Raw genomic sequence first — 14,675 nt, 5'->3', positions numbered from 1 at the left:
GCTCCACGGTCCTCTGCTCCACGGTCCTCAGCTCCACGGTCCTCAGCTCCACGGTCCTCTGCTCCACGGTCCTCAGCTCCACGGTCCTCAGGTCCACGGTCCTCAGCTCCACGGTCCTCAGCTCCACGGTCCTCTGCTCCACGGTCCTCAGCTCCACGGCCCTCTGCTCCACGGTCCTCAGCTCCACGGTCCTCAGCTCCACGGTCCTCTACTCCACGGTCCTCAGCTCCACGGTCCTCAGCTCCACGGTCCTCAGCTCCACGGTCCTCAGCTCCACGGTCCTCAGCTCCACGGTCCTCAGCTCCACGGTCCTCTGCTCCACGGTCCTCAGCTCCACGGTCCAGGCCCATCTCTGCTCCACGGTCCTCAGCTCCACGGCCCAGGCCCATCTCTGCTCCACGGTCCTCAGCTCCACGGTCCTCAGGTCCACGGTCCTCAGCTCCACAGTCCTCTGCTCCACGGTCCTCAGCTCCACGGCCCTCTGCTCCACGGTCCTCAGCTCCACGGTCCTCAGCTCCACGGCCCTCTGCTCCACGGTCCTCAGCTCCACGGTCCTCAGCTCCACGGTCCTCAGCTCCACGGCCCTCTGCTCCACGGTCCTCAGCTCCACGGTCCTCAGCTCCACGGTCCTCAGCTCCACGGTCCTCAGCTCCACGGTCCTCAGCTCCACGGTCCTCTGCTCCACGGTCCTCAGCTCCACGGTCCAGGCCCATCTCTGCTCCACGGTCCTCAGCTCCACGGTCCAGGCCCATCTCTGCTCCACGGTCCTCAGCTCCACGGCCCAGGCCCATCTCTGCTCCACGGTCCTCAGCTCCACGGTCCTCAGGTCCACGGTCCTCAGCTCCACAGTCCTCTGCTCCACGGTCCAGGCCCATCTCTGATCACCATGTCATGCTTCAGGCCCGCTTCCACTCCATGGTCTAGGTCCGCCATTATGTCATGATCCAAGCCCACTTCCTCTTCATGGGCCTGGCCCTCCATCCCGCTCCCTGGGCCTCCTCCACTCCACCACCCTCCTGGACTTTTCGTGTTTTGGTTTATTAGGTGTGTTCTACTTGAAGTGTTGCTGCTCAGACCTATCGGTGTATGACATCAAAGTACTGGGAGAGCGATTAGAGACCAGACGGCTCCATATGCTTTTGAATCGCTTGTGGTACTTTGATGTCATACATCAATCTGTCTGTGCAGCGCCACTTCAAGTCGAACACATCTATTGCCTTTTCATGTGACTATCAGTTCTGTCTTCTCATTGGTTCATTGTGTTGATTACTTTCAGGTGTCTTATGTCATTAGTCTTTGTGTATGTTTCCATTGTCTCATGTCTAGCTTTGTTAAATGTAACCCGCTGTTGGTGAGGTTTTGCTTTCATGGTTTATGGTCAAGTTCATGTCAAATCACTGTCTGGTTCTGTTTACTTGTATTAGTTCATGTTTATTTAAATAAACTGCACATGGGTTCAACTCAGTGGACTATCGTTACAAACAAAATTCAGGTCTGTATTTTGGTATTTAGTGACATTTAGTGCCATTCAAGTCCCACCCTATATTTTTTCTGTTCAAAACCCTTTCTCATTTGGAAATGCATCCCATTATGGAAGCAAAATGTGTTGTGAATACTGTTTTATGTTAATTTTAATTGCAGTCTAAGTCAGCCTTATTAAATGCATTTACAGAAGCTACTACGCTCTTTCAATCTGATGATTAATAAACCCTGATGATGAATAAAATATGTCTTTAATGAATGGAGGTCATCCTTGTCTACATGGGTTCTCTTCCTCCCTTCCTCAAGTATTCTCCCCTGGGCTTTGTACTCTAAATGGGACATGCCTCAAAATGGCATCATGGGTCATTAATAGATCCCTGCTATTCTCATACTGCCAACTGCCAAACTGATAATGCAGTTTGACTGTAACAAATCAAAAGCAATTATGTGGTGGAGAAAGCAGCTGAGGCATTTCTCACAAGACACATGATAAATGAATGAAGAGTTCATTAGCAATGAGGAGGATTCAATAGGCCTTGAGAAGCTTTGAGTGAATGAGCTTATGGGCTCGAGTTGAGGGTGTTTATCTTCCATTAAAGGTGTATTGAGCTTTACCTTGGCCTCAATAACATCAGCTGTTGATGCTTTGCTTCTGTTCTCGGCTAAAATTTCAACCAGCAAACCATTGTACTTAGAGTAATGTGTCTACAAATGTCTTTAAACTCAATTCATATAATGAAAGGTTCTGATTCTAAAATAGCTGTAAAACAGCCATTAAACATTGACTTCTATATTAATCCATCAAGCTGCTTCATTGATTAACAAGCTTAGTTAAAAGGCTAATGATAGTCCTTTCAGATAACAGGGAACCTTCTGGCAAGGTTCTCTCAAAGTTATTAAAAAACATTCTTAAAATAACATTAAAAGAATAGTTTTTTAATAATGTTCTCAAAACTTTAGCACAAAAACCTTTTCTTACACATTTCACAACTGAAATGTTCATTTTTTCTGAAATGTTTTAGTTCATCTTACATTTAAATATTATTACTTCAGAGAACACTCAAAAGTAACGTTCCCATAATGTTTGCAGAATGATAAAATGGAATGTTTCTTTAATATTTGCATATATGATATATCCAAGAACGTTTTTATACATTTTTAAAACATTTAACGTTTTGAAAGTTCAGAAAAAAATTAATGCATTTACAGAAGCTACTACGCTCTTTCAATCTGATGATTAATAAACCCTGATGATGAATAAAATATGTCTCTATAGAGCTTTAATGAATGGAGGTCATCCTTGTCTACATGGGTTCTCTTCTCTTCCTTTTTCAGGGAAGAAATGTCAGGCTTTTCCAGGTTAACACCACGATTAAAACAATTTGTCAATAAATGGATGGATTATGATGAGTAATCATTTAGATTACAGCTATTCACTTTCACATGTTTGTCACCTACAGACACTCTTGAGGTCTTTTCTCTGACAGATTGAAGATACTGTATGAGGATAAATATACACAGTCTCTGTTGCAGTCCAGCAGAGGCTGGTTTTAGAACAGACAGATGCACATTTCCTGGCTGACAGCAGCACACATAGAAAGCCCTTATAAGGTAAACCTCCTTTACCGTCTGTACTGAAGGATGTGATGCCGAAATCGGTTTTCCAGCAGTCTAAGAATTTCATTCAAGCATTACTTATTTATAATTACTGAATGGTACCATTTTTGAATCAGTTAAAAACTGTAATTCATATCCTTAAAGATATTAACAGGGTTTATAACTAGAATGACATCTAATACAAATCTGTCTTAAAATGTAATTTTCTGAACAGTTGGCTACAGAAACAGCTGACAACTTCTGAAACATTTTATGAGTTATAGCAACATTTTATTTACAATACAAATGCACAGGTAAAAGAACATCAGATGGTAGAAAGAATTTACAGTCGCTTCAAACAGGCCAACGCATCCTGTGCAAGACTCACAAGATAATCTATAGTGTATCACAGCCACACATACGTATAAAACACCAAGCACAACAGTGAACTACAGCAAAAATAAGACCAGTATATCTGCATGAATGCTTATTAAGAGATCTGAACTAACACAATTTTTTGACAATTGCAGTAGATCGCTGTAGATTACAAGATATAAAAAAAAGTTAATTTTTAATTTGGGGGTGGATCATAATCACCAAACTTGGTCTGTACATCAATCGAAACACAAAATAAATAAATAAATACATTAAAATCAATAAGAAAGTAAAACGTGCGAGCAATGCACTGTACGACAGTTATCGCAGCAGCTGAATTTAGTTCACCTTAAAATGTGCATTCAGTGTTCAGAAAACGTAAAGTAAAAAAAGATAATTAATGTTAGTCATGATCTGATCGACAAAACAAATCAAGCATTGAGAGTGAGACACCAGTTGGGAAATTAATTTGTAACAAAAGCAATAAAAATAAACTGAAAGCTCATTTTCAACATGGAATATAAAAACAAAGGTAATTGCGACTTTTTATCTCGCAATTCTGACTTTTTTCTCTCAGAATTGTAATATAAAATAGCAATTGGAGTTATAAAGCCAGAATTGTGAGATATAAACTTGAAATTGCGAAAAAAAAAAAAATCAGAATTGCAAGTTTATATCTCACATTCTAAAATTATCTCATTCTAAGAACTTTTTCTCAGAATTGCGACTATTTGACAGAATTGCGAGTTTATATCTCACAATTACGAGTCTATTTCTCAGGATTGCAACTTTATTTCTCACAGTTCTGACTTTATATCTTGAAACTGTGCGTTTATATCACAATTCTGGGTTTTTTTCCCTCAAAGTTTTAGATAAACTCCCGATTGCAAGTTATAAAGTCCGAATTGTGGGATATTAAGTCGCAATTCTGAGAAATAAAGTCCCAATTAGGCCTACCTTTTTTATTTTTTAAACCATGGCAGAAACAAGCTTCCATAAAATAGTTGTTCAAAAGTTTGAAAGGATGGTCATAATTGCACAAAAAAAGCATAAATTAAATACTTCTGTAGTAACTATCTCGGCCAAGTGTGCAGGGATGTACCGCAGCGCAGATATACACATTTGGGACAGGCACGCAATTTTTTTTTTTTTACTGAAAGCCAACCTAAAACATCGAAAAGCACACATCAACACTGAAGAAACAAACCTTAATGACTATGAACAAATGTACAACTGAGCATTGTGAACGTTACATGAAACCTCTTTACCTAAATCAAGAGTGTTAATCGGGTTAACCTTCCATTTACACAAACGTAATCGACAATAAAATGCACACGCGACATGCATGTGCCAACCTAAAATCTCTGAATTCACGTGAGTATCCATGCATGTTAATGTATATAATACTGTAGGAAAACATCTCAAATGGCCCTGTTAGGGTGAGGTCCCTTAAACCAGTGTTTTTCATAAAAAAATAAAAATAATTCGGAAAAAACAAAAGGTCTATGGGAGTACTGGAGCAAAAAAAATAAAATAAAAAATAATTTAGTTGTCCTTAGAAGCCATGCTTCGTTTTGTTTTTTTCCTTTTGAGCTCTTATTAAGACACATTAAGCACATCACACCAAATGCATGAGTTAGCAGTTTCTCAAAAACTCGCCAGACAGTAAGTTGGTCTACATAAGACGACTTCTTTTTTAAATACAGGCAAGGCGGCGCTGAAAACAGTTTCACAGGCACTGGAGCATGTTGGCGAGTGACGGCTGTGCGGATGAAACAAAGACTCAGACCAGTAACAGTGTGCGTGTGTAACTCTCGAGGAGAGATTCACGCTTCTGAATCTGGGAATGCTGTCTTCAATCATGACGATCCATCTCAAATATCCTCTGTTCTCCTCAGTGCTCTGGAGTCTTCAGGAAGTAGGAGTTCATGCCTTTTGGCAAGGTCTCTGGTCTCTCTCTGTCATTGGCTTTGTCTCTTTTACAGTCTTTTCAAGTGTCTGTCCGAGGTTACAGGTCAAAGGTCAGTGACTTTATTCTCCACAGCTGCAGCGATCTGTTGGAGCCTGTATCCCAGCTGCATCTTTTGAGCTGTGGAGTCCTCCTCTAAAGCTGTGATGATCTGAAGAGACAAAAAGATTATTTTAGACATGAAGAGGATGGGCTATCTTTTTATTTCCTGACGTCTGAATCATCACGCTAGCTTTAAGTTGGCTGTGTAGTTTCAGACAATGTAGAAAGGGTAATATTATACCATTTACACTGTTGTTTTCCCACCAAGGTCCATTTCTAATGCTAATTAAGCTTAATGTTGGGATCCTTTCATAAGGATCTGCAGAGCAGTAGGTACTACACTGATTTCAGTTTAACAATCAAACATTTTCAATCATACTTAATCCAAAATTGTTTTTATATAAAATAAAATGTATATATATATCTAATTCTCACTATTAACTAGTGACTGTTTATTAGTACTAATAAAGCACATATTAATGCCTTAATCTGCATGACCATATTCTACTTCCCTTAATCTACCCAATACCTAAACTTAACAACTACCTTACTAAGGGAAAAGCCATTGTTAATAGTTTGTAAGTGAGAATTGGGTCCTAATCTAAAGTGTGACTATATATATATATATATATATATATATATATATATATATATATATATATATATATATATATATATATATATATTTTAGTAAGATAATTAGTAAGAGAGAGAGAGAGAGAGAGAGAGAGAGAGAGAGAGAGAGAGAGAGAGAGAGAGAGAGGAATAGACTGAAAGTCTCACCTGATCATAGTATTTGTTGATATACTTGTACAATTCATGCAATGCCACTAGATGATTGACTTCATTAGAGTAGTTCTGCAAGGGAAGCATAGCAGATGATCATCGATTATTCCTGTCAAGATTTTACATTTTACATATATTCTTTTCTATGTTTATCAAATTTCGTCTGAACTTTGCATTCAGCAGATATCAATACACTAGTTAAAAAGTGGGGGTTTTCTTAGAATTCAAAATGGCAGAAATCTTTTACACAGAAATAAAATCGGAGTGCCTGACTTAAGGATTCATACGTAAACTTAATTATAGCTTTTTTACATTTTCAACATTCTTTAGTGTCCATTGTAGTCCTGAGTTTTCTTCCATGAACGTACACGTCACAATAATCCTCATTTAAATAATTCCCGCCCAAGGTATACGCAAAATAAACAGGGCGAGGCCTGGATGCCTTAAGTTAGTAGTGTGTTGAAACTCGCTGTTATGGTAAGGGGCATGACATTTTCTAAACACGCTTGAAGCGGTTAACCAATCACAACACACTGCTCCAGCCAACCAATCAGAGCACATTGTGCTTTGCAGAAGGAGGAACTTCATAGAGACAGGAACTAAACAGAGCGTTACTGACAGACTGGGAAGAGAGGTGCTGCAACATGTCAAATCTGTGAAAAATAATGTCTTTTTTGACCATTCAAGCATTAAAACCTATTCTAGTAGAGCCCAAAAACATAACAGGTCCCCTTTAAAACATTCCCAGCTTTACAGAGGATCACAACACTCACAAAAAAGGCAAATATGGTAACCCGAGTATCACAGCGGAGGTAAAAATCCCACAACTTACCCTAGAGAGTTCAGCAAGAGAAGAGTTCATCTCCTGATCACTGACAGGGATGGTCTGTCTTATATCTGAATAATATCTAATGAAATACAATCATCAAAGTAGTGTAAGTACATTTATGCAAAATAATGTCATTATACATAAATTAAGCATTAAATTGCATCAAACTCACCTCTCCACCATTTGTTTGTATCGTGGGATGTCTCGAGCGTACAGGAGCTTGTTGATTGGGGAATCCTGTATGTACAAGACATAGAACCAAACTCATTAGCAGCTGGTCTTTCTATCTGGCGTCTTCTTCCCACAATCCATCTCGTCCTGCTTCATTCACACTTACCCTGCCCAGTTTGTGATCGGCTATAGTGCAGGAGTCCATGAAGGTCTGAGCGATGACTGACAGCACTGCGTCTACATTGTCAGAGGCCTGAACATCGAAGATGAACTGAGGGTTCTTCAGGATATTGATCCAGAATCTTAGCGGCAAGCTACAGAAAGCCAAAATACAAGATGTGACCAAATTACACACACAAAAAAAAAAAGTTTTTTTTTTTTTTTTTACCAACCTGTTTGTTTTCCATATGTGGATTGTCTCTGGGTCTGTAATGTTGTGCTGTGTGGCCTGGTCATCCAACAGATCGAAGAAATATTTCACAGCCATGGGAACCGGCCGACTGGTGCTCAGAATCACAGTGAACAGATCGTCTACGAACTTCTGCAGTGTCCCCTAAAACACACAGTAAACACAAGTGATGCAGTGCTCCGTCTGCCCCTATCGCCAGTGGAGTGTGACTGTGTGGCGTGTGTGTGCGGTACCTTCACAGACAGCAGGCGTGTGAGATAGATCTCCGGGATCGCCTTGGCTCTCTCACGCTCTTTGTCTCTCAGACTGCCCCGTCTGTGCTTGGGTAGCTCCGCCTCTTCGTTTGCCTTCACCAGGTGCCACTGCTTCACTCCTCCTTCATCTCCATCATCCAACATCGGGGTCTCTGGGAGAGGAAAGAAAGCATGTGAGAACATCTGTAATAGCGCTATGACCAAATGCTTTTCTTATAATTACTTTGGTTTGGTTTATGCGTTACATTCAGAAAATTTAGAGTAAGATTTTTCAATGTTTTTCAATGCTCACCAACGCTGCATTTATTTGATCAAAAATAGAGTAGAAACTGTAATATTGTGAAATGTGACCCTGGACGACAAAACCAGTCACATGGGTACATTTTATGAAATTGAGATTTATACATAATCTGAAAGCTGAATAAATAAGCTTTGCATTGATGTATGGTTTGTTAGGATAGGACAATGTTTGGTCGAGATACAACTATTAGAAAATCTGGAATCTGAGGTGTAAAAAAATCTAAACATTGAGAAAATCGCCTTTAAAGTTGTTCATTTATGTTCGCGATTGTGCTGCATTCACTCACAAAAATAAATGTTTTATATATTTACGGTAGGAAATGTACAAAATATCTTCATGGAACATGATCTTTACTTAATATCCTAATGATTTTTGGCATAAAAGAAAAATCGATAATTTTGACCCATACAATGTATTGTTGGCTATTGCCACAAATATACCCGTGCAACTTATGACTGGTTTTGTGTTCCAGAGTCACAAATATTATTACAATTATTTTCTATTTTAATATAAAAATGTAATTTAAAATATAATATATAATTTAAAAATGGAATTATTTCAGCAGGCATTACTTCAGAAATCATTATAATGTGCTGATTTGCTGCTCAAGAAACATTTCTTATTATTATCAATGTTGAAAACAGTTGACCTGCTTCATATTTTTGCAGAAACCATAATCTGCTTTTTTCAGGATGCTTTGATGAATAGAAAGCTCAAAAGAACAGCATGTTACATTGTGAAATTATAAATGTCTTACTGTTATTTTGGTCAATTTATCCTAGAAACATTACTCTTCTTCTCACTGACCCCAAACTTTATAATAATAACTGTAATTTCTGCTATTGGATAATCCAATATAACAAATAAACCAAAAGGTATTACTATAATAACAAATAAATGATTATTTAACACTTAAAAAATGTAGAGCTTAGAAAATTTGTAAAACTACTGTTGTAAAATAGACAGTATATGCAAACCTGCACATCAACTGAACTATTAAAGCTAGGGTAGGCACTGTTTTTCATAAACATTTTTTGTTATACTAGTTGAAAGTCTCTTCACATCCTAATAGCAATCAATAATTAAAATGGTCTAAATATTAATTTTCTTTACAAACATCTTCTCTGCACCAAAAACATGTCATCCAATCATTGCATTCGGTCTGAATGTAATGATAGGATGTCCTACCTGCCCATCAACCTATATATTTGCATACCTCCGACTCAAGACTCTGCACTGGCTGTGTGCATGTTCATGTGTTTTGGAGGAGGTGTGGCTTTGGAACGTCTTATCCCATTTTCTTCTTTCAAAGCTCGCTTGTTATTTGCTATCCTCTACGAAACTTGTGGTAAATTGTGCTGTTGTTCGGAAGTCGTGAAAAAAACTAAACTCCACGTTGTGCTGAAAAACAAGGAAACTCACTTTCCCCTGGTATGTAGTCTTGGCTGTCGTGGTGGATTTGCTTGGATTGTCGTGACACCAGTGTTACTGTGGCACCATCTGGGACCTGCAGAAAACACTTAATCAACAATGGCTCACAAAAAAAAAAAAAATCAGCATGTGAGATTTCACTCCACAAATTGAAGTCTTTAGATTGAGGAAGAACTTGAGAGACCTTGTAGTGCTGTAATGTGTTGAGGCGTTTCCAGGACCCCTGAACCACCGACGTCAAGTCCTGATCTGACAGGATCAGATGACCAGCCGTTCCCGCCCTCCACTCTATAAAACACAGGATTACAGGAATTTTAGGATTTTATTATATTATTTAAATATTAAATACATATTCATTATTAAATAAATATTTTAATACAAATTGTTTAATTTAATTGTATTATTTTAGTAAATGTAAGTATTTTAAGAAATAAATATAGTAATTTCTTGTAATGATTAGCTTGGTTTTTAAACATTATATCAGTTTAACACGCTCTTACCCAGATGCACAGAGTCTGCGGAGGGTCTTTGGGTGTATGACATGCCTTTACAAGTCTGCTCCACAATCTTCTCCTTCACTTGTGTGATGGTGTCACAATCCAGCACTTTGGTGGGGACCGTCTGAGACTCACCAGCACCTCCGTTGGTCACCAGGACATTCAGAGTCTATGGAACAACATGGAAAGATGTTTTACTGCTCATGAAAAAGGTCCTTAATCTCTTTTAGGATTCTGTACATCATATGTGAATGTATACCATTGAGCAAAAACATGAATAATACATGAATAAAAGTCTAGATAATGCATGACACTTTCATATACAGTTGATTTCTGTCTCAAACTCTGTGTAGAGAGCGTGTGTGTCTCACCAGAGTGCGGTACTCCACGTCTTCCCGCAGCAGTCGGTTGTCGTTGAGTGTGTATTTGGCTTTGCCTGAAACCGCGTCCACTGGGCCTTTATCCACCTGGTGCTTTATTGCTCTGAACAGCATGTAGAACGCCTCACCTGCTGTATCCTGCCATAGGACAAAGAAACATGGATACTTACTAAATGCATCAATACATGGATGTGAAACATGAAATATTCATTTTTTGTTATTTTATCTTGCTTAACCCTGTAAAACCTGACATATTAAATAATAGTCATTTTATTTGAAATAGCAGTTGATTGAACCTGAAGACAAAATTGTTTGCATGTGTTTTTGCATGTCATGTTAGGCTTTTATGGCTCATATAGTATGCAATAGTGAAAATATGGAGCTCATACTAAAAAAAAGGGGGTAAATCAATGAGATCGTTATAGCAGACTACTTACATAAAATGCATATAAATATCAGTTGTCATTCTATTTCTCCCATTAATATGTCTTAGTAAGATTATATTTAAATGCTTAGTTTTGTAATCAAAGCTCTGGATTAACACTTTATTTTAAGGTGACGTAGTAACATTGTACTTACTCAAATAAGAACTGAGGGTTACACTTTATTTTAAGGTGTCATTGTTACAGTGTAATTATATATTTAAGTACTGAGTAATATTAAGTAACTGCATGTACTTACTATAGGGTTAGGGTTGGATTAGGATTTGGTTGAGGGTTAGTTGCATGTAATTATATATAATTTACTGTTATTACTATGGTAAGTACATGTAACAAGGACACTGTAAAATAAAGTGTCACCGAACTGAGTAATATTAATTAACTACATGTACTTACTATGGAGTTACGGTTAGCGTTTGGTTTAGGTTAGTTCCTTGTAATTATACATAATTTACTGTTATTACTATAGTAAGTACATGTTAGTAACGTGTAACGACGTCACCTTAAAATAAAGCGCTACCAAGCTCTGTAAAATAAAGGTTCCTCAAAAGCCTGATGTATCATAATTGATACTCACATTTTAACATGATGTTTCTTAAAAATAATGTATGGATGATCAAATAAATCTTAGTACCTAACATAAAAGTTATTTCTACATTTACTTTATGAAAATCAGCAAAGATTTTACAACAAAAAGGATTTTTTTAAAAATTATACTAAAAGGCATTTGACTGAAACAGTAGAAACTATCAATCCGATACAACAGAAATGAGAAATTTGCATATCAAATATGATACAGTAGGCTTCATAGGGTTAAAGATGACCCAGAACTACCCAGTCTGTAACAACAGTTAAAAAAAACATTTTATTCTTCTTCTTTTCAAGTTACTTTTTCTATGCACATTTTTTTAGATTTACATTTTTTACATTTACACCTTTATTACTATAGGACGGTAAGCAGACAGGAAGCAAAGTGGGAGAGAAAGGGGGGATGGGATTGTGAAAGGTCCGCGAGCCGGGACTTGAACTCGGGTTGCACGAAGTGAAACGGTGCTATATGTCGGCGCGCTGCCCACGAGGCTATCGGCACTGACACATATTTAATTATAATCACTGGCACGTCGTCTTCTACTTTATCTTCTCTCTTCCAGCTCTTTGTATTTCTTACTTACTCTTATGAGCCAAACCCAAAGCAAACCAAACATCACTCACCCTGAGGAAGGTGTAAAGGCAAATGGACATCCAGTTTGTCAACAGCTTCTCCACTACAGACTCGGTCCTACAACAGATGAGAGATTTCCACTGAGAATCAAAGGTGCCATAATCATCATTTTAAAAGATCTACATCCTGTTCATGTGATTAAACATTCTGTGATCACAATGTAGAGTAATAGGGACTCAATGATAATGTCCTCATCACTACTGACCTGCGCAGCATGAGTTTGGGGTTTTTAGTGGTGTACTGCTCCACCAGGTGACTAAGCAGAGTTTTTAGGATGTCTGTGAAATACTCCAGCTTGCCGTGCAGTGCCACCGTGAGGAGGGACGCCACATACGCCCTGTCCCTTGGAGAGAAGGTTCGCTGGGCTTCTAGAGTGTGAATGAACTGTGGGGAAATGTAATGTGACGTATATGAGATGAGGACACAGCCAACCTTAATGGTCCATATAATCTAGTTGGGTTGTTTGAATAACCCTCGCTCTCACAGGTTTAAGGAAAGCGTACCTTGGTGAGGAACAGTTTGCTGTTGAGCAGGTTAGAGAGCTGAACCAGGCCCTGCTCCACCGTGGCCCGGCGACAGGCGGGTACGTCAAGATCCCGCCTCAGTGGAGAATCGCGGTGACCCGGGAAGAAAATCCTCTCTGAGTATTTACGATAATCCAGGAATGGAATCCCAGAGCCCATGAGATCACTGGACACATCCATCATCTCAGTCATCAGATCTGCACATAACACACACACACACACACACAGTTTATGATTAAAAGGGAGTTCAAGCATGCAGGCAAAGTCTGATGTTTGTGTGGGAGCGTCTAACCTGTGAATTCCTTTTTACAGCGGTCTCGGACACTCGTCTCCAAATTCTCCAGTTGGATCTGGACTTTTTTATAGTCTCTTAGTGCTTGCTTGCTTTTCCTCCTGTTAAACACACACACAGCAAGTTAAGATTAAGTACAAACATAAAAAAAACACCATACAATAATGCTGGATAACATGATCATCAGAATTTAAACAAAGTTCATGCAGCTAGAACATAATTATATAAAATATATAATTATATATAAAACCATTAATTCATTATATTCCAATTATATTTATTAATTATATTATATTACCTAGTTGATTAACTAAAATTAATTATATATATATATATTCTTTATTGTAAAGATATAAATCTAGGTAGGTATTATATATATATATATAGGTTTTAATATAATATAATATAATATAATATAATATAATATAATATAATATAATATAATATAATATAATATAATATAATATAATTGCTAGCTTTCACTTTTTAATCTCAAAATTGATGTCCGGAGGGGATATTTGTTTTTAATGACCCTACAAGTTAAATAAAACCATCAAAATACGAGGAAAATATTTTATTTTAAATATGAGGGAAGAACAAAACAATAAACTTGGTTAAAGTATTTATCTGACAAAATATTTAGGCAAAAAAGGCAAACTACAGCAACAGATTTTTATTTTACTATGCAAAAAAAAAAAGCATTGAAAAACAAAACGCTCACATTAATATTTCATCGGTTCTCTGATATTGGCATGTGTTCATAATTTCTTTGTATGACAGCCTGGTCAAAAATGATGTCTGCACAACTTCACTGCATTATCACAAATAAAACAATTGACTCCAAGCACAACTACGCAATATGCTAACAAAATCTTTAAGACATTTAGGTAACACTTTATTTTACAGTGTCATTGTTACATATGTTACATGTAATAACTGTAGTAATAACTATAAATTATGCATAATTACATGTAATTAACCCTAAACCAAACCCTCATCCTAATCCTTACCCTATAGTAAGTACATGTAGTTATTACTCAGTACTTAAATGTATAATTACACTGTAATACTAACACCTTAACCGACATGTATTTATAATATTTGAACAAAGGGTGAAGATGTCACTTTTCCTAGTCACGTTTTGGTCACTACTGTATGTCTAACATTAGTAAGTGTTGCATGATACCTGTATATGAGCACGATGACCAGCACAATAAGAGCCACGATGGAAGCTCCCACCCCGACTCCCACCTGGGCCTCTAGAGGGAAGGCAGCGGGGCTCTGAGAATCATACTGCACCCGTCCCAGAGAAAAGTTCAGATTCCCCATCCTCACCTACACAAACACACACAAAAACAGATTCTCAAACTGTATCACTAGGGAAAAACCACAAAACCCAAACCGGTTCAGATGTAAGCTGGCGTACGGTGAACTCTGGAAGCGTTTCGGCGGCCTCTCGTTTCTTGGACGCTGCCACTGTCGGCTGCTGTGTCGGGGGCTCACAGTACAGGTGGTTTCTGGTTAAAGTCTTCACAGCACATTCTCCATCACCAATCAGAGCGGCCACCTCCTCCTTAGACATAGCCAGGTCCAGATTCTCCCCCTAGAATCCAAATTCAGACAAAGCGCTTGGCATTTGTGTGCACTCCATGGGCCATTCAAGTGTGTAAATACC

The 14,675-nt window shown here is 38.3% G+C and overlaps 1 protein-coding gene across 3 annotated transcripts in view; it reads right to left on the bottom strand.

The window, feature by feature from the left end:
* Positions 1-3,347: 3,347 nt before the first annotated feature.
* plxnb1a (plexin b1a) overlaps positions 3,348-14,675 on the bottom strand; it is a 76,420-nt gene continuing 65,092 nt past the window's right edge. For all 3 annotated transcript variants that reach the window (XM_084098412.1, XM_084098413.1, XM_084098414.1), the window contains 17 exons: positions 14,427-14,603; positions 14,187-14,335; positions 13,001-13,101; positions 12,688-12,905; positions 12,390-12,568; positions 12,175-12,241; positions 10,514-10,660; positions 10,146-10,311; positions 9,830-9,933; positions 9,637-9,721; positions 7,893-8,065; positions 7,643-7,803; positions 7,417-7,564; positions 7,252-7,316; positions 7,083-7,158; positions 6,248-6,322; positions 3,348-5,573 (listed from right to left, as the gene is read on the bottom strand). In XM_084098412.1, coding sequence (XP_083954538.1) covers positions 5,469-5,573; positions 6,248-6,322; positions 7,083-7,158; positions 7,252-7,316; positions 7,417-7,564; positions 7,643-7,803; positions 7,893-8,065; positions 9,637-9,721; positions 9,830-9,933; positions 10,146-10,311; positions 10,514-10,660; positions 12,175-12,241; positions 12,390-12,568; positions 12,688-12,905; positions 13,001-13,101; positions 14,187-14,335; positions 14,427-14,603 — 2,196 coding nt within the window. In that variant the 3' untranslated portion in view covers positions 3,348-5,468. The remainder of the gene's footprint in view (positions 5,574-6,247; positions 6,323-7,082; positions 7,159-7,251; positions 7,317-7,416; positions 7,565-7,642; positions 7,804-7,892; positions 8,066-9,636; positions 9,722-9,829; positions 9,934-10,145; positions 10,312-10,513; positions 10,661-12,174; positions 12,242-12,389; positions 12,569-12,687; positions 12,906-13,000; positions 13,102-14,186; positions 14,336-14,426; positions 14,604-14,675) is intronic.

Source organism: Abramis brama (assembly GCF_963993115.1).
Source record: "Abramis brama genome assembly, chromosome: 22".
Lineage (NCBI taxonomy): Eukaryota > Metazoa > Chordata > Actinopteri > Cypriniformes > Leuciscidae > Abramis > Abramis brama.
The sequence above is the reverse complement of the archived record's forward strand: the minus strand, read 5'-3'. Positions and strand labels throughout refer to the sequence as shown.